The 19,297-nt window shown below is 41.7% G+C and overlaps 1 protein-coding gene across 1 annotated transcript in view; it reads right to left on the bottom strand.

Annotated features, from left to right (window-relative positions):
* The window catches only part of smyd3 (SET and MYND domain containing 3), a 94,138-nt gene that overhangs the window by 41,229 nt on the left and 33,612 nt on the right, over nt 1-19,297 (bottom strand). Inside the window, exons 2-5 of the mRNA XM_060933849.1 lie at nt 17,934-17,997; nt 17,482-17,589; nt 17,284-17,341; nt 14,488-14,615 (exon numbers count right to left, since the gene is read on the bottom strand). Coding sequence (XP_060789832.1) covers nt 14,488-14,615; nt 17,284-17,341; nt 17,482-17,589; nt 17,934-17,997 — 358 coding nt within the window. The remainder of the gene's footprint in view (nt 1-14,487; nt 14,616-17,283; nt 17,342-17,481; nt 17,590-17,933; nt 17,998-19,297) is intronic.

The raw sequence follows: 19,297 nt of genomic DNA, 5'->3' as shown, positions 1-19,297 counted from the left end.
TCTCTCTCTCTATGTGTAATATGCTCATACAGATAAGTGTGGTGTTTGATGTGCACTGAGAGTTAAAGTGTTTACTTGTTCTAACTGTGCTGTTTGCACTGGAGACAGGGGATTGTTGGGGTGGATGATGTGTAATGGGGCAGGAGGGGGGTATAATGGGGCAGATGTGTGTAGCCCAGCTCTTCTTAATAAATACTTATAAACAGAGCTCCTTCCACCTCATATTCACACACCAGCACTGTGTATAAACACTCAATTATACATCATGAATATTTAAAGTGTATGCCACATTGTCATCACTGACAAATGTGCCGCAATGCACTATGGGAACAAACACAATCAGCAAGCAGCAGATTCTCATGTTAAAGAATTTACTCTTCCATCCAGCCATCCATCCATTGTGTAATCATTTTATATTGTAGTGTGTGTGTGTAAGTATGTGAATGCTATAAAACAGACAGTATTATGTTTTTCTAACAACAGTTGTTCTTGTAAATTTGCATATGCTAATAAAGTAAAAATAATTTTCTCCAAATACACCAAGACTCAATCACCCAAGTCAGTGTGTGCGAGTGTGTGTTAGAGTAAACAGAAGGTGCACATGCACGCACACACACACCATCTGGAGGTCACTTGTCTTCCTGTGTGTGTGTGTGTGTGTGTGTGTGTGTGTGTGTGTGTGTGTGTGTGTGTGTGTGTGTGTGCGCGCGCGCGTGTGTGAGATTCATAGCTGCAGTATGAGGTAAGTTTGTGTAATCTGGGGAGCAGCGAGAAATACAGACAGACAGAGCAGACAGGTTGTCGTGGCAGTGTGTTCTCGGTTCTCCGCTTGGTTCCCTACACTATCGACCCTCTCGTCTCTTCTCAGTGTGACCTCTGGGGTCAGAGTGATTTTCCACACAGTGGCTGCTCAAGCAGGATTTAAACAGCTCTGTGTGTGACTCTGTGTGTGTATGTAGCTCTACATACACATTTCTCACTGGATGAATTACACTGACTCCTGTGTTAAAGTAAACTTTCAGTGAACTGTGTGACTAATAAGGAAGGGACATGAGCAGTGTGTGTGTGTGTGTGTGTGTGTGTGTTAGTGTGTTGTAGTTTGTGTAAATGTGTGCGAGTGTTTTGGTGTTTGCTAATATGTAGGACGTGTTCCCTTGTTTCCAGTGGACGGTTTCAGAATTTGAAATGCGTCTGAGCCAGATGTGGATCAATTCCACCCTCAGGTAATGAAGTCATTTAGAAAGCAGATCAATGAGGAACTGATTAAAGGACAGTGTGTGTAGAGTACTGGCATTACACACACACACACACACACACACACACACACACACACACACACACACACACACACACAGAAATAGGATCAATATAGTGAGACATGTTTCTTGGGGAAACCGGAAGTGCTGATTTTCCAGTAATCTGGAAAATGAGCAACAACACTGAGCTGTTCTCTGTGCTGTGTGCACGCGCGCACTCACTCAGGGGATTTGTATTTTTGTAAAAATTACACAGTTTAAACTGTTATCTGCCACAGTGTTGGATGATGTCACAATGAGCGTTACAGCAATTGACCAATCAACATTAGAAGGACATACACATTCCAGTCCTAACACACACTCATTATTTTCACACACTCACTTTCCTTTTCTTAATTCTTTCTTGTTCCTTTCTAATGTTCTTCCTTCATTTATCTTCCTTTCTGTAATCATGATGTACATCCTTGTTCTATTCTATTAGAGCTCAGTCAGCTCATTACTGATCATTTAACCTCACTCACATGCACGCACGCATGCACACGCACACGCACACACACACTTATGCTGGATACATGGCCCAGCAGGAATCATTATTGAATCACGCTGGTGCACTTTTACATCAAAAAGACATTCCTTATTATAGCTCTCTCTCTCTGTCACCATGGAAACAGTGACGGCTGACCAATCAGGTGAGGATTTGAGTCTCTAAGATGGTTGTATATTAATAAAAGGACAGACAGTGATGGGTTTTGTGTGTACGTGTGTGTGAGTGAGCTCCTGACCCTACGATTCACTTTACATTTTTACTAAGAGTGGAGTAGTGAAGAAGAGAAATCTGTAACAGTTAAGAGCCCAAGATCAGAGCGGAACCTTAAGCTGTGAGATGGCAACACTACCCACATCCACACGGTGCAGTCAGTCCCGTCACAGGGCACAGTCAATCCCGTAACGGTCAGTCCTGGTGCAGCCAGTCCCATCACACAGCACATTCAGTCCCATCACATGGGACAGTCAGTCCCGTCACAGAGCGCTGTCAGTCTCATCATAAAGCTCAGTCATTCATGTCACATAGCAGAGTCAATTGAGTCATGCAGTCAGTTGCATCACACACACAGTCAATACCGCCAAATCGTGCAGTCACATCACAAAGCGCAATCAATAGCGTCACACTGTGCAGTCAGTCTCAGTCAGTCCCAGCACATAGTGCAATCAGTTCTGCCATAGAACACAGTCAGTTCCGTCATTTGGTACAGTCAGTCATTATCTCTGCAGGTCACTTGATGAATGTCAGTGATGTGAGTGTTAATGTGCATCATATCATGAGTGTTCACTTGAACATACATGTATCAATTTTGTGCATGTAACATGGAAATATATACAGTACCAGTCAAAAGTTTGCACACCCCTACTCATTCCTAAGTTTTTCTATATTATGACTATTTTCTACATTGTAGAAGGCATCAAAACTATGAAATAACATATGGAACATACGAGGGTAAGTCAAAAAGTTATAAGACAGATGTTATAATTTCAAAAGGTGTGAAAGACATCCCCCAGAATTCTACAAAGAAAGAATTCTCCGATGGAAACACTGCTTGCAGAAGTGTTTAGACTTAAATGGAGGATATGTAGAGAAATAGCTTTGTTATTTTCATAAATAAAGATTTTTTTCAATTTGTCTTACAACTTTTTGACTTGCCCTCGTATATGGAATTATGTTGTAAACAAAAAAAAGTGTTTAAAAACGTTTCATATTTTAGATTCTTCAAAAATAGCCACTGTTTACCTTGATGATGCTTTGCACTCTAATGGCATTATCTTAACCAGCTTCATGAGTTAGTCACCTGGAATGCTTTTCCATTAACAGGTGCCTCATCAAAAGTTAATTTCTGGAATTTGGGGGATTTTGGGAGTGAAGAAGCCACAAGTTCAGGAATGTCTGAGCCAAAGAAGTGTCCAGCTGCAGTGACAAGCCAGCTATCCAGTGACAACTGTGGACACCTCAACCTCTGCCAAGATAGACAATGCCTAAGCTGGGAGAAAACCCTTTGTATTCTGCCTTCTAAGGAAGAAGAATGTCAAGACTATTTACAAGTACAGGTCTTGTGATGTGCCCCTGTATATTATATTGTATCTTAATTTCCCTGAAGGAACCCTCCCAAAGGGATCAATAAAGTTTTATCTAATCTAATCTATTATAGTAGACCGTCTTTGTTTCACCGAGTGGTGGTGATGTCAAGGACAGTCAAGCTGTCTATTTAATTTGTTTTATTCAGTTTATTTACTCGTTTATATTTTGTACTTGTTGTAAATAGTTATTTTGCCTTCTAAAATCCAACCCCACATCCATGCTGTAGGAGATGTAAACAGCAACTATATTACACGAGACAGTGCTAACAGGGTTCTGGTGCTGATTTCAATAATAGCTAAATAAAATGAGTAAACTTTAGACTTTTTATTTGTTAAATTTCATACATGGTAACTGAGAGTTCCATACTATTGTCATTCATTATTTCATTTTGTGTCATTTGCAGAGATTTTCTGTGACATTTGTCGGTGGTTTATGCCATTTGGACATATTCTTTTGAGCCATTTTTTAGGAATGCTTGCCATTTCTAGAAGTTGGCTGCCATTTTAAGAGGCTTTGTGCCATTTCTAGAGGCATTATTCCAATGGGAGAGGTTTGGTGCCATTTGGAGACACTTTTACCTTTGTTTTATCTTACACAGAAGTTTCATGGTTGAAGATAATTCCTTCAAATTTTGGACGCTTATGAACAAGCCCTTCTCACAGACTAGGAACGGGTTTAACATCACCATTTACTGTGAATATATACACATGAATGTGGAAAAAAAGACCTTTTTTTTGTAACTTTTCTCTGAAAATGTTGCACTTCATTTAATACATGAGGTAAAAATAGAAATTCTTGTCAAAAACCTCTGCAAATTCTTAACGCTCTGAATGTCTACTTTCATATGAGCTATTAACCACTACTATGGCATGTGATATGCAAATAAATTCAGTACTGAACATGGGCACTTTCAACACAGGCAGAAATTCCTTTATAGACTCCGGTACAAAGGGTTAACCATTAATAACATTATTTCAAAATAATTTTACTTTAATTTAAAATATTTTATATTATGTAAATATTACTTCTACATTATCATTTAATTGGTCGCTAATTTAAAAAAAAGAGAATTTGCCACTGTGTTCATCTCAAAGACTTATAACGAATATCAGGATAAATAATACATGCTAAACATGTCCAGTGGTGCTGTAATAATTTAGACACACATGCACGCACACACACACACTGCTGTTGCCGTGGCAATCTAAGCACTATTGGACACATGGGATGACAAACAGTGCAGTGCTGTGGGGAGTGTACGTGTGCAGACTTTACAAGTGTGTGTGTGTGTGTGTGTGTGTGTGTGTGTGTGTGTGTGTGTGTGCGTGCGTGTGTGTGTGTGCACGCGCACACACACACATGTAAACTGTGGTATAAAATGGGTCACATTCTAGTAAGTTCTAATGTTCTATAGTCTGGAACAGAGTGTTTAAATTAACATTACTGAAGTAACATCTAGCATGCTAGAGGTCAAGAATTTGAGACAAAACCTTATAAAAGGTCCCAATAAGTTCTAGAGTTCTAAATGTGACATTTGGGAGGATCCTTAACATGTTTAAATCTGTAGAACGTTCTCGTGTTTTATCTAATTCTAAAAGGACCAGAGAGAATATCAACACTATAATGATGAAGAGTTTGTTTGTGTGGGTGCGCACGTGTGTTCCTGTCTCTCTATGGGCTGTGTCCAAAACTGCCCCCTATTACAGTGTTCCTAAATAGTACATCACCTATGGCACCTGGTTGTAACTCACTATTTTCTCATTCTGTTTCGTACAGTAGTATAGGGGATTGGGACACAGCCGCAGGAGGTCAATGGAATGTGAAGTAGTACAGAAGTGTGTGGTTCAGGATGCAGCCCATGACCCATGAGAATGCACACACATGCATTCACACACATACACCAGATGGCATGACAGAACACGCTGAATAATGTGAAACTGTGAATTAAATCAGAAACTGAAAATATGCAGAGAGAGAGAGAGAGAGAGAGAGACTGCGATGTTGCCATGGTAATAGTGTGTGGGCTGTGGATGGTGTTTTAGGGCACTTGGTTAGCAAAGAGCAGGTTGTGTGTGTGTGCGTGTGTGTGTGTGTGTGTGTGTGAGAGAGAGAGAGTGTGAGAGAGATAATGATAATAATAATAATAATAATAATACATTTTGGGATGTTATAACTCTCTACAGCGCATTAATAACTAATGAACAAACACTTTACTGTAGCACTGTTTATAGCTAACTGATAGCATGATAGCTAATGGGGTAATTAGCAGTTAGCATGAGTGTTGTACATGGCATTATTATTTATAGACACTGCTGCAGTGTGGTTAGCTGAACCGTGCGCGCGCGTCTACATTATAGAAATGTGTGTTACACTGCCCCCTGCTGATGTATAGTCATTTACCGATTGATAACGTAAAGAGAACGTACTTAAATTTTTTAATCACAGGTCTATCGTTAGAGGATCTTCATTCCAGTCTGACGAATCACCAACTGCAAATCCAGGTGTGACTTTTAAAATCCCAGCCTCGTCCATTTCTGCAATTATTTAAATTTGTACACGCCCAAATTATTTTCTAATGAACTCAGTTCTACAAAAAGTATTTTAAACTGATTTAGCATTTCTATTTGTACGGTAATAGTGAGCAGTGCTGATTAGTGGATTCAAGTTGATCAATGTGTTAAAATCAACAGGAAATGCCATCACAATAACATCACCCTTACTGTGGGCTTTTATAGAGGACACAGTATAAAGATCAGTTTTTCCGTTTGCTCAAAGTAAATCTTTTAACCTATTTTCACACTCTGTCTTGCAGATAAAACTTTTATTGAAGAACAACACCATCATGTATGCAAACACGTAAACAAGCACAGATCTGCAGAGAACCCTGTACACAGAACCTGCACTTAACATCGTGTCAGAAGGAAATCAAATGTGAACTGATCAAAGACATGAAACAAGACGATGAGAATATTTTACTCCATCTGTAATACACACATCGGATTTGTTTTGAAAATTATAACAGCAATCAAATGATGAAAGTAAAATCAGTGTAACAGAATGAGGCCAAATACACACACAAACAAACTTACAGAAACACACACACACACGTGTTTAAAATTATATAAAACTGGATTGTACTGAAATCTGAAATGTAGCTCACTAATGTTAAACAGCTGCTTAAAACACACACACACACAAGCGCACAATCTTTTTGTATTGGTTTGTGCAGAGCCAGATGTGCCATTTATACACTGTCATAACACAAAGCCTGTGTGTGTGTGTGTGTGTGTGTGTGTGTGTGTGTGTGTGTGTGTGTGTGTGTGTGTGTGTGTTTGTGCGTGCGTGTGCGTGCATGCGATTACAGAGCAGTGAGAGGGTTCATCCCACAAGCAAATTAAAAAAAATAAACCTGAGGGAAAACAAGCTAAAAAACTTCACACTGACATACCTGTAAATAAACTCTCTCTCTCTCTCTCTCTCTCTCTCTCTCTCACACACACAAACACACAGAACAGAATGAGAAAGATTCCAAAGGGAAAAAAAAACTATATTGTGTGCTGAGGGGACTTACAGTAAACACACACACACACACACACACACACCGCACAGATCAAATTTGATCCACATGGTCATAAAGTCTCAGTACTGCAGAGAAAAACAGGAGAGTTTGGTTCCAGTGTTCAGAATGTCAAAGTGTGAAAATTGTGTATTATTATAAAATGTTGTTTAAAACCTTGTGCTGGTGTTTATTACTTGACTTTGTGATGTTTATTACTTGAGATTGTGATGATGTTTACAGTGGGGAAAATAAGTATTTGATACACTGCCGATTTTGCAAGTTTTCCCACTTACAACGAATGGAGAGGTCTGTAATTTTTATCGTAGGTACACTTCAACTGTGAGAGACAGAATCTAAAAAAAAATCCAGAAAATCACATTGTATGATTTTTAAATAATTAATTTGCATTTTATTGCATGAAATAAGTATTTGATCACCTACCAACCAGCAAGAATTCTGGCTCTCACAGACCTGTTAGTTGTTCTTTAAGAAGCCCTCCTATTCCCCACTCATTACCTGGATTAACTGCACCTGTTTGAACTCGTTACCTGTATAAAAGACACCTGTCCACACACTCAGTCAATCAGACTCCAACCTCTCCACCATGGGCAAGACCAAAGAGCTGTCTAAGGACACCAGGGACAAAATTGTAGACCTGCACAAGGCTGGGATGGGCTACAGGACAATAGGCAAGCAGCTTGGTGAGAAGGCAACAACTGCTGGCGCAATTATTAGAAAATGGAAGAAACTCAAGATGACGGTCAGTCTCCCTCGGTCTGGGGCTCCATGCAAGATCTCGCCTCATGGGTATAAATGATCATGAGAAAGGTGAGGGATCAGCCCAGAACTACACGGGAGGACCTGGTCAGTAACCTGAAGAGAGCTGGGACCACAGTCTCAAAGATTACCATTAGTAACACACTACGCCATCATGGATTAAAATCCTGCAGTGCACGCAAGGTCCCCCTGCTCAAGCCAGCACATGTCCAGGCCTGTCTGAAGTTTGCCAATGACCATCTGGATGATCCAGAGGAGGCATGGGAGAAGGTCATGTGGTCAGATGAGACCAAAATAGAGCTTTTTGGTATAAACTCCACTCGCCGTGTTTGGAGGAAGAAGAAGGATGAGTACAACCCCAAGAACACCATCCCAACCGTGAAGCATGGGGGTGGAAACATCATACTTTGGGGGTGCTTTTCTGCAAAGGGGACAGGACGACTGCACCGTATTGAGGGGAGGATGGATAGGGCCATGTATCACGAGATTTTGGGCAACAACCTCCTTCTCTTAGTAAGAGCATTGAAGATGGGTCGTGGCTGGGTCTTCCAGCATGACAATGACCCGAAACACACAGCCAGGGCAACTAAGGAGTGGCTCCGTAAGAAGCATTTCAAGGTCCTGGAGTGGCCTAGCCAGTCTCCAGACCTGAACCCAATAGAAAATCTTTGGAGGGAACTGAAACTCCGTGTTGCCCAGCGACAGCCCCGAAACCTGAAAGCTCTGGAGAAGATCTGTATGGAGGAGTGGGCCAAAATCCCTGCTGCAGTGTGTGCAAACCTGGTCAAGAACTACAGGAAATGTCTGACCTCTAATTGTAAACAAAGGTTTCTGTACAAAATATTAAGTTCTGTTTTTCTATTGTATCAAATACTTATTTCATGCAATAAAATGCAAATTAATTATTTAAAAACCATACAATGTGATTTTCTGGATTTTTTTTTAGATTCTGTCTCTTGCAACTGAAGTGTACCTACGATAAAAATTACAGACCTCTCCATTCTTTGTAAGTGGGAAAACTTGCAAAATCGGCAGTGTATCAAATACTTATTTTCCCCACTGTATTATTCAACACTGTGATGTTGTCAGGATGCAGGCACTTATGGATGTATGTGCAGGGGAGAGCGGGGAATGCAAACTAGCAAACAAATCCAAAACGCTAGACGAAATTGAAATCAAGGCACAGGCAGGGGTCGATTGATCGGCAGACAGAGTAACAAGGGCTAGACTAAAGAGTAACGAGAACGAGACAATAACGAGGATCGAGAACACGATAAGGAAGGCAAAATAACAAGGCTTGGCATGACAGGTAAGACACTGAACGATACTTCACATTGAGTGAGTGTGGGAGAGGTGTTTATATAGTGTGGGCTGATTAACCAGGAAATGAGTGACAGGTGTAATTAATAGACAGGTGATAGAGGGCACTGTGGCTCTTGGGTGTTGTAGTTCAGATCGGCCATGTTTGTAGTTCAACTGGAAATGGCGCTCTCTATCACGTTACTGACATGTTTATTACTTAATATTCTATGTTGTTTACTATTTGGCATTGCGATGTTAGATGTTTACTACTTGACATTCTGATGTTGTTTATTACTCAACATTGTGATGATTATATAACAACAATTGTGCAATAACTATTTTCTTTACAATTTATTATTATTATTATTATTATTATTATTATTTTATTACTACTGTCTGTAACATACACTTTTTCATCCTTTGATATACTATTGATATGTGGTTTACAGTTTACCTATCTGTTTAATTTTGTCATTTTTTTCTCTACTTGAGTGTGAGCAACGTAGAGCCGTCTACGTCATCACCACGTCAGAGTGAGGAGCAGCAGGCTCCTCCTCCCTCCTCCCTCTCTCGGGGAATCCCTCGCGGATTTCCCGTTACAGCAATCGCGAGACGAGTCTCTGCGGCATGCGTTTGACCAAGTGAGAGTAATCGATGGTCAAATGCTCCAGCCAAACGCCATCCCGTCCTTCCCCTATTTTTCCATTATTAAGGATAGGTTATACCAAGTGACGCAGGACACTCAGACTAAGGAACAAATAACCCAACTTTTGATCCCAAAGAGCCGCCGGGAATTGGTATTCCAGGTGGCTCACTTTAATCCCATGGCTGGACACTTAGGGCAGGATAAGACACTAGCCCGAATAATGGCCCGGTTCTATTGGCCAGGGATGCCACGAATGCCAGTTGGTAAATCCAGCGGCCATCCCAAAAGCACCTTTGCGCCCTCTACCATTAATTGAGACCCTGTTCGAAAGAATTGGGATAGATCTCATCGGGCCATTAGATCGGTCAACACGAGGGTATCACTTTATTTTAGTTCTGGTGGACTATGCAACGCGATATCTTCGCAACATCTATCCACTTCGCAATATCTCCACACGTAATATTGCGGAAGCACTCTTCCACGTCATCTTCCGAGTCGGAATCCCCAAAGAGATTCTGACTGATCAAGGCACTACGTTTATGTCACGCACACTGCGCGAACTGTATGGGTTACTGGGAATCAAGCCGATCCGCACCAGCGTTTATCACCCACAAACGGACGGCTTAGTCGAACGGTTTAATCGCACCCTCAAAAACATAATTAAAAAATTTGTAAGCGAGGACGCACGTAACTGGGATAAATGGCTCGAGCCCCTGCTTTCCGCAGTGCGAGAAGTCCCACAAGCCTCCACGGGGTTCTCCCCGTTCTAATTATTATATGGGCGTAAGCCGCGTGGCATCCTAGATGTGCTGCGGGAAAATTGGGAGGAGGGACCTTCCCTGAGCAAAAATGAAATTCAATACGTTATTGACCTGCGCGCAAAACTCCACACACTCACACACCTAACCCAGGAGAATTTGCGGCAGGCTCAAGAACGTCAAGTCCGCTTGTACAACAGGGGCAGGTGCCTTAGGGAATTCACACCGGGAGACAAAGTACTCGTGTTATTGCCCACGTCGAGCTCTAAATTAATCGCCAGGTAGAAAGGACCCTTGAGGTCACACGGCGAGTCGGGGACGTCGACTATGAGGTGAGGCGAACAGACAGGGGTGGGGCATTACAGGTATACCACCTCAATCTGTTAAAACGTTGGAGCGAGGAGGTCCCCGTGGCGCTGGTGTCAGTGGTTCCAGAGAAGGCGGAGCTGGGGCCGGAGGTTCAAAAGGGAAAATCGGCATCACCCACCGCTCCAGTCCCCTGTGGAGCCCACCTCTCCCCGACCCAGCTCGCGGAGGTCACCTGGTTGCAAACAGAATTTTCTGACATGTTCTCGCCCCTGCCCGGCCGCACCCACCTCATAGAAGATGCCCTCAGGGGTGGTAGTGCGTAGCCGCCCTTACAGACTGCCCGAACACAAGATAAAGGTAGTTCGGGAAGAACTCGAGGCCATGCTCGAAATGGGCATCGTCGAGGAGTCCCACAGTGACTGGAGCAGTCTGGTGGTCTTGGTTCCCAAGGCCAATGGGTCAGTCCAGTTCTGTGTGGACTATAGAAAAGTCAACGCGGTGTCTAAATTTGATGCGTACCCAATGCCTCGTATTGACGAGTTGCTCGAGCGACTAGGCACGGCTCGTTTTTATTCAACACTGGATTTAACAAAGGGATATTGGCAGATCCCCTTGAGTCCACTATCCCGAGAGAAAACGGCCTTTTCCACACTGTTTGGCTTACACCAGTTCGTCACACTTCCGTTTGGGCTGTTTGGGGCGCCCGCTACGTTCCAGCGGCTTATGGATAGGGTCCTCCGCCCCCACGCCACCTATGCGGCCGCATACCCAGATGACATTATTATTTATAGTAATGACTGGCCGTGGCACCTAAAACACCTGAGGGCCGTCCTGGGGTCGCTGAGGCGAGCGGGGCTCACAGCCAACCCGAAGAAGTGTGTGATTGGGCGGGTGGAAGTACGGTATCTGGGCTTCTACTTGGGCAATGGGCAGGTGCATCCCCAAATCAATAAGACAGTAGCGATTGCGGCCTGCCCGAGGCCCAAGACCAAAAAGGGGGTGAGGCAGTTCCTGGGGCTGGCTGGCTACTATCGTAGGTTTATACCTAATTATTCGGACATCACCAGCCCACTGACTGACCTCACTAAAAAGGGGACACCAGATCCGGTCCAGTGGACGGAGCAATGCCAGCGGGCTTTCTCTAAGGTAAAGGCTGCACTGTGTGGGGGGCCACTGTTACACTCCCCTGACTTTTCTCTCCCCTTTGTTTTACAGACGGACGCATCGGACAGAGGGCTGGGGGCTGTTCTGTCCCAGGAGGTGGAGGGGGAGGACCGTCCAGTGCTGTACATCAGCCGCAAGCTGTCGGTGCGCAAGGGCAGGTACAGCACCATAGAGAAGGAATGCCTCGCCATCAAGTGGGCGGTCCTCGCCCTCCACTACTATCTGCTGGGGCGCCCTTTCACCCTCTGGTCAGACCACATGCCCCTGCAGTGGCTCCACCGCATGAAGGATGTCAACGCGCGGATCACCCATTGGTATCTGGCACTCCAGCCGTTTAAGTTCGAGGTGGTCCACAGGCCGGGGGCGCAGATGGTTGTGGCAGACTTCCTCTCCCGTCGGGGGGGGGGAGAGTCGGCTACAGCGGTGGGGGTATGTGGCAGCGGGGGCGTGGTCAAGCATTGGTCTGTGAATGGAGGGCGGAGTCAGGGAAGGTAAGTGGCGGAATCACTGCACCTGATGGGAATTAACCTGTGCGTTTGTGTGTCTTCCCCAGTGACCACGCCCTATAAGAGGAGAGGGAGAGCGGAGGAAGGGAGCTTCTCCCCAACCTGGACTTGTGTGCGTGAGTGCGTGTATAGTGTAAAGCTGAAAAGCTGTAATAAAAGAGTTTGAGAACTCAGTTCTGGCCTGCCGTGCTTCTGTGCTCCACCCACCTAGAACACTTGTTATATCGACATTCTCATGTTGTTTGTTACTCGACATTCTCATGTTGTTTGTTACTCGACATTGTGATGCTGTTTGTTACTCAACATTCTGACATTGTTTATTACTCAACACTGCGATGTTGTCAATTACTCGCCATTCTGGTGTTGTTACTCGACATTCTCATGTTTGTTACTCGACATTCTCACATTGTTTGTTACTCGACATTGCGATGCTGTTTGTTACTCGACATTCTGATATTGTTTATTACTCAACACTGCGACGTTGTCAATTACTCGACATTCTCATGTTGTTTGTTACTCGATATTGCCATGTTGTTGGTTACTCGACATTGCCTTGTTTGTTACTTGACATTCTCATGTTGTTTGTTACTAGACATTGCCATGTTGTTTGTTACTCGACATTGCGATGCTGCTTGTTATTCAACATTCTGATATTGTTTATTACTCAACACAGTGATGTCAATTACTCGCCATTCTGGTGTTGTTACTCGACATTGCCATGTTGTTTGTTACTCAACATTGCCATGTTTGTTACTCGACATTCTCATGTTTGTTACTTGATATTGCCATGTTGCTTGTTACTCGAGATTCTCATGTTGCTTGTTACTCAACATTCTCATGTTGTTTGTTACTCGACATTCTCATGTTTGTTACTCGACATTCTCATGTTGTTTGTTACTCGACATTCACATGTTGTTTGCTACTCGACATTCATATGTTGTTTGTTACTCGACATTCACATGTTGTTTGCTACTCGACATTCTCATGTTGTTTGTTACTCGACATTCTCATGTTGTTTGTTACTCGACATTGCGATGCTGTTTGTTACTCAACACTGCGATGTTGTCAATTACTCGCCATTCTGGTGTTGTTACTCGACATTCTCATGTTGTTTGTCACTCGACATTGCCATGTTGTTTGTCACTCGACATTGCCATGTTGTTTGTCACTCGACATTGCCATGTTGTTTGTCACTCGACATTGCCATGTTGTTTGTTATTTATTTATTTAGCTTCACCTGGTAAATAAAATGACGGATAGGCAGGGACACCACAACAGTAAAAACCAATTACTGTGGGCCCAAAAAAACAATAAAAGTATAATACCATAAGAATACAAAAATACAACATTAATAGCAGCAGGTGATTTGGCTCACTAGACTTCTTGCAGTATTACATTTCTCATGTTGCTTGTTACTCGACATTCTCATGTTGTTTGTTACTCGACATTCGCATGTTGTTTGTTACTCGACATTAACATATTGTTTGTTACTCGACATTAACTCGACACTGTGATGTTGTTTATTACTCGACATTCTGATGTTGTTGTTACTCAACATTCCAAAGACATGCAGGTTAGGCTAACTGGTGGCTCTAAACTGACCATAGGTGTGAGTGTGAATGGTTGTGTCTCTCTATGTGTCAGCCCTGTGATGACCTGGTGACTTGTCCAGGGTGTACCCCGCCTCTCGTCCATAGTCAGCTGGGATAGGCTCCAGCTTGCCCCAACCCTGTACAGGATAAGCGGTTACGGATAATGTATGGATGGATGGTTTAATACAGTTTAAACAATTTAAATTCATATTGTCAGCTGATGTTATAATGAGCATTACAGTAGTTGACCAATAAGAAGCTTTGCTTTAAACTAATTAAATTGTTATTGTTGCACCAAATTTGAACCCGTTTAATGGCTATATGTTACATGTTAAATGTGTTTCTTTAAACCTGCTAAACTCAAACAAGTTCAACATTGTGTGTGAATTCTGATGAGAGCTTCTGATGTGGAAGTGTCATTAAAAAGCTAAAAGAACTTAAGAAGAAGAAGAAGAAGAAGAAGAAGAAGAAGAAGAAGAAGACTGACCCTTGCAAGGAGACTCATGGGATCCAGACCACTTGGCAGCTGAGAAACATCAAAGTTCAAATAGAGCTTTAACATGGAGCAGAGCTGAACCAGGCCTTCTCTCTTCTCCTCACTCATCTCCTCCAGATCTACACACACGCATGCATGCGCGCACACACGTTAGTGTTTGATAATTGATGGAATAAGTTGTTAGTAGTGCATATTAGAGCATAAACTTATCAGTAATGTATATTAATGAGTAAAATTGTCAGTAGTGTATATAAAAGTGTAAAGTTGTCAGTAATATGCATGACAGCATAAAGTTGTATTGCACGCAAAACAATTTTACATAAGAATGTAAAATGTTCAGTAGTGTCTATTAGAGCGTAAAGCTGTCAGTAGTGTATATTAGATTATACAGGGGTCAGTAGTTTATACAGTGCTCAGAGTAAATGAGTACACCCCCTTTGAAAAGTAACATTTTAAACAATATCTCAATGAACACAAACAATTTCCAAAATGTTGAAAAGACAAAGTTTAATATAACATCTGTTTAACTTATAACATGAAAGTAAGGTTAATAATATAAACTTAGATTACACATTTTTCAGTTTTACTCAAATTAGGGTGGTGCAAAAATTAGTACACCCCACAACAAAAACTACTACATCTAGTACTTTGTATGACCTCCATGATTTTTAATGACAGCACCAAGTCTTCTAGGCATGGAATGAACAAGTTGGCGACATTTCGCAACATCAGTCTTTTTCCATTCTTCAGCAATGACCTCTTTTAGTGACTGGATGCTGGATGGAGAGTGATGCTCAACTTGTCTCTTCAGAATTCCCCATAGGTGTTCGATTGGGTTCAGATCAGAAGACATACTTGGCCACTGAATCACTTTCACCCTGTTCTTCTTCAGAAATCCAACAGTGGCCTTAGATGTGTGTTTAGGATCATTGTCATGTTGGAAAAGTGCACGACGACCAAGGGCACGGAGTGATGGTAGCATCTTCTCTTTCAGTATACAGCAATACGTCTGTGAATTCATGTTGCCATCAGTGAAATGCAGCTCCCCGACACCAACAGCACTCATGCAGCCCCACATAAGGACACTGCCACCACCATGTTTCACTGTAGGCACCATGCAGTTTTCTTTGTATTCCTCGCCTTTGCGATGCCATACAGTTTTGAAGCCATCAGTTCCAAAAACATTTATCTTGGTCTCATCACTCCAGAGTATAGAGTCCCAGTAGTCTTCATCTTTGTCAGCATGGGCCCTGGCAAAATCTAGGCGGGCTTTTTTGTGCCTGGGCTTTAGGAGAGGCTTCTTTCGTGGACGGCATCCACACATGCCATTCCTCTGCAGTGTACGCCGTATTGTGTCACGGGAAATAGTCACCCCAGTTTGGCTTTCTACTTCTTTAGATAATTGCAGTGAACTTGCATGCCGATTTTCTTCAACCCTTCTCATCAGAAGACGTTCCTGTCGAGGTGTTAACTTCCATGGACGACCTGGACATCTCTGTGAGATGGTTGCAGTTCCATCTTTCTTAAATTTTTGTACCACTTTTGCTACAGTATTCTGACCGATAAGTAAAGCTTTGCTGATCTTCTTGTAGCCTTCACCTTTGTGGTGTAAAGAAATTATTTTCTTTGGGGAATTCTGAAGAGACAAGTTGAGCATCACTCTCCATCCAGCATCCAGTCACTAAAAGAGGTCATTGTTGAAGAATGGAAAAAGATTGATGTTGCAAAATGTCGCCAACTTGTTCATTCCATGCCTAGAAGACTTGGTGCTGTCATTAAAAATCATGGAAGCCATACAAAGTACTAGATGTAGTAGTTTTTGTTGTGGGGTGGACTCATTTTTGCACCACCCTAATTTGAGTAAAACTGAAAAATGTGTAATCTAAGTTTATATTATTCACCTTACTTTCACGTTATAAGTTAAACAGATGTTATATTAAACTTTGTCTTTTCAACATTTTGGAAATTGTTTGTGTTCATCGAGATATTGTTTAAAATGTTACTTTTCAAAGGGGGTGCACTCATTTACGCTGAGCACTGTATTAAAGTATAAAGCTCTATCAATAGTACAACCCTAAATCAGGAAAAGTTCAGACGGTATGTTTAAATTGCAATTAAAACTGAAAACAATGATTTGTAATTATTTGACTTGTATTGTTCTCAAAAAAATACAACAGCACATTATTGACATTTTACCTCATTAATTTTTTTTTTCTTCCAAAATAAACACATTTCAATTCTTATTCTTGCAACACATTTCAAAAAAGTTGGGACAGTCAAGCATTTACCACTTTATAATGTTTCCATTCCTTCTCACAACACTTAAAAGATGTTTAGCGAATGAAGACACCAAGTGACAAAGCATTTCAGGTGTTATTTACCCCATTCTTCCTGCAAACAAGCCTTAAGGTGTGCAACAGTACAGGGTCGTCATTGTCATATTTTTATTTATTTTTTTTTGGGGGGGGGGGGCTTTTTTCACTTTTATTGGATAGGACAGTGTAGAGACAGGAAATGAGTGGGAGAGAGAGACGGGGAGGGATCGGGAAATGACCTCGGGTCGGAATCGAACCCGAGGTCCCCGGATTTATGGTATGGCGCCTTAGCCACCTGAGCCACGACGCCCCCCCATTGTCATATTTTTCATTTTAAGTTTAAAAATCACTGCTTTCTTTTTTTAATTTGCATTTTCCATACTGTCCCAACTTTTTTCTGTTTTGAGGTTGTATATATTGATGGGAAAGTTGTCAGTAGTGTAGAATAGATTGTAAAGAGGAAGTGACATACGTGATTGGTGTTGAGTTATAGAGTAAAGCTCCTGTGAGTCTGCTGCAGGGTCACTGAGCTGAACAAACATCATCATTATTTACATTACAAAACATCATAACATTATCACAAAATCATCACAATTTCTCTACACAAAACACACTGGTAGAGTTACACACACTTTCATATTGTCCTGTGGGGATTAGAGATGAAGCTCACCAGTGTGAAGATGATTCTGGCCGTCAGTCGGACCGAGTCAGTGGGAACCCTCGGGTACACATGCTTAAGACATTTACATTCTCTCTTATGTTCAGGCCACGCCTTTTTCTGCAGGAGAAAGAGATGAACATTGAGAAAAGACAGGAAGTCACAGGCCATGGGATTTAATTGGGGCAGGGCTAGGTTTGGATGGGTTTTGGGATTGGCAGGGGTGGGGTTTGGATGAAGACGGAGTTTGGGTGATTGGCGGGGTTTCCATGAAGATGTGATTTGGGTTTCTGCTGTAATTTTTCTGACAAATTCATGGCTGTTATATATCTCATAGTCAAAGGTCACTACTTCCAGTTAATAACTCCACATTCTGATCAGAGAAGATGCTTTTAAAGAAGAATGAAAGACAAAATAGATTGACAGGAAATAACTGTGAATCAGAGTGAGACTCTGGCTCTTACCTGACACTGAACACTGCAGTACCGAGAACTCTTACACTGAGAACATCTCAATAAACTTTCACCCCTACAGAAAGACAGAGAGACAGACAGAGATATAACGAGATACGTTAATGTGAAAGATGTAAGCATTCTTACTTATGATCATCACTGATTTGGCCTGTATGTATAAGATGAGATATTTACATGAACATAAACTTATAGATGACAGAGCATAATATTACATATCACATGTTTCCACCTCAACACTGACCTTTTAAATTCGTCACACACTTACACACACTAAGTAAAACACTCCAACAACTTGACAACTGTCAATCTAAACTTCAGAAAAATCACAGAAAGTCCTGTTTGGAAAAGTGCAAGAGGCTCACACTCATACACAAGCAGACAAGGACAGACAGACAGACAGACACACACACACATATAGAAAGAGAGAGAGCTGCAGAAGTGTAATTTATGGATGATGTGGAGGTTATGTTGTGTCCTTCAGGACCCACACTGATGACTTTCCCGTTCAGAGAAAAGAAAGAAATGCAGCTCAGCACTAAAACATCTGGAGATGAGAGAATGAGTAGACTGAGCTGGAAATAAAACCCATGACCTACTCAATTTCAAATGTTTTATCTCACATAAGACACACTCATCACATCTAGATTTATTTTATACAGCAGCAATGACCTTCATAATCGTCGTCTGTAAAATAAATTATTCCATGAGAAATGATACAGAGCAGCGGTCTGAGCGCTACAGAGCACTAAAAGTAACTGTCCTCTTTTACTACACTTTGTCAAATTATTGTGACTTAATTAAGAAATAAATTCACATCTCAACAACTCATCACAGCTCGTTAAGATTAGTGTGCACGCTAATACTACATTCACATTAGCAGTGAAACATTAATATATGTGGCGATAGTTAATTTAACAATAAGTACCGTGTTCAATACAGAGCCAAAATTTCAGTGACATTTGAAATAAATGTTCTCAATTCTATGCAAATCAGCTATGACATTGTAAAATAATACATCCAAATGATCGTCTAGAATTATTCCTTGAACCAATCCTATAGCGCACATGGTCCGACGTTTCTTCAGTCCCCCACTCACAATTTTAGTTTCTATCTGAAATTTGTTCACATTTACTGTTTGATGCAAAAATCAAAGGAAAAGTTATGTGTGGCTTTCTCTCCTTCTATCATACATGATTTCTCATTAAATGTGTATCGAGACATTACAAAGAAAAATAAAGTTTCTAAGGAAGTAGCAGAGATCGTTGGGCCTCTGGTGAGCGTACGCAGTTTGTACAGTTAGTAAGGATTTCTGTAAAGCTGCTCTGTGAAACTGTCTAGCGTTAAAAGTGCTGAAC

The sequence above is a fragment of the Neoarius graeffei genome, chromosome 11 (genome assembly GCF_027579695.1).
Source record: "Neoarius graeffei isolate fNeoGra1 chromosome 11, fNeoGra1.pri, whole genome shotgun sequence".
Classification (NCBI taxonomy): Eukaryota; Metazoa; Chordata; class Actinopteri; order Siluriformes; family Ariidae; genus Neoarius; species Neoarius graeffei.
Note: the sequence above shows the minus strand (reverse complement) of the source record. Positions and strands in the feature narration are given on the sequence as shown.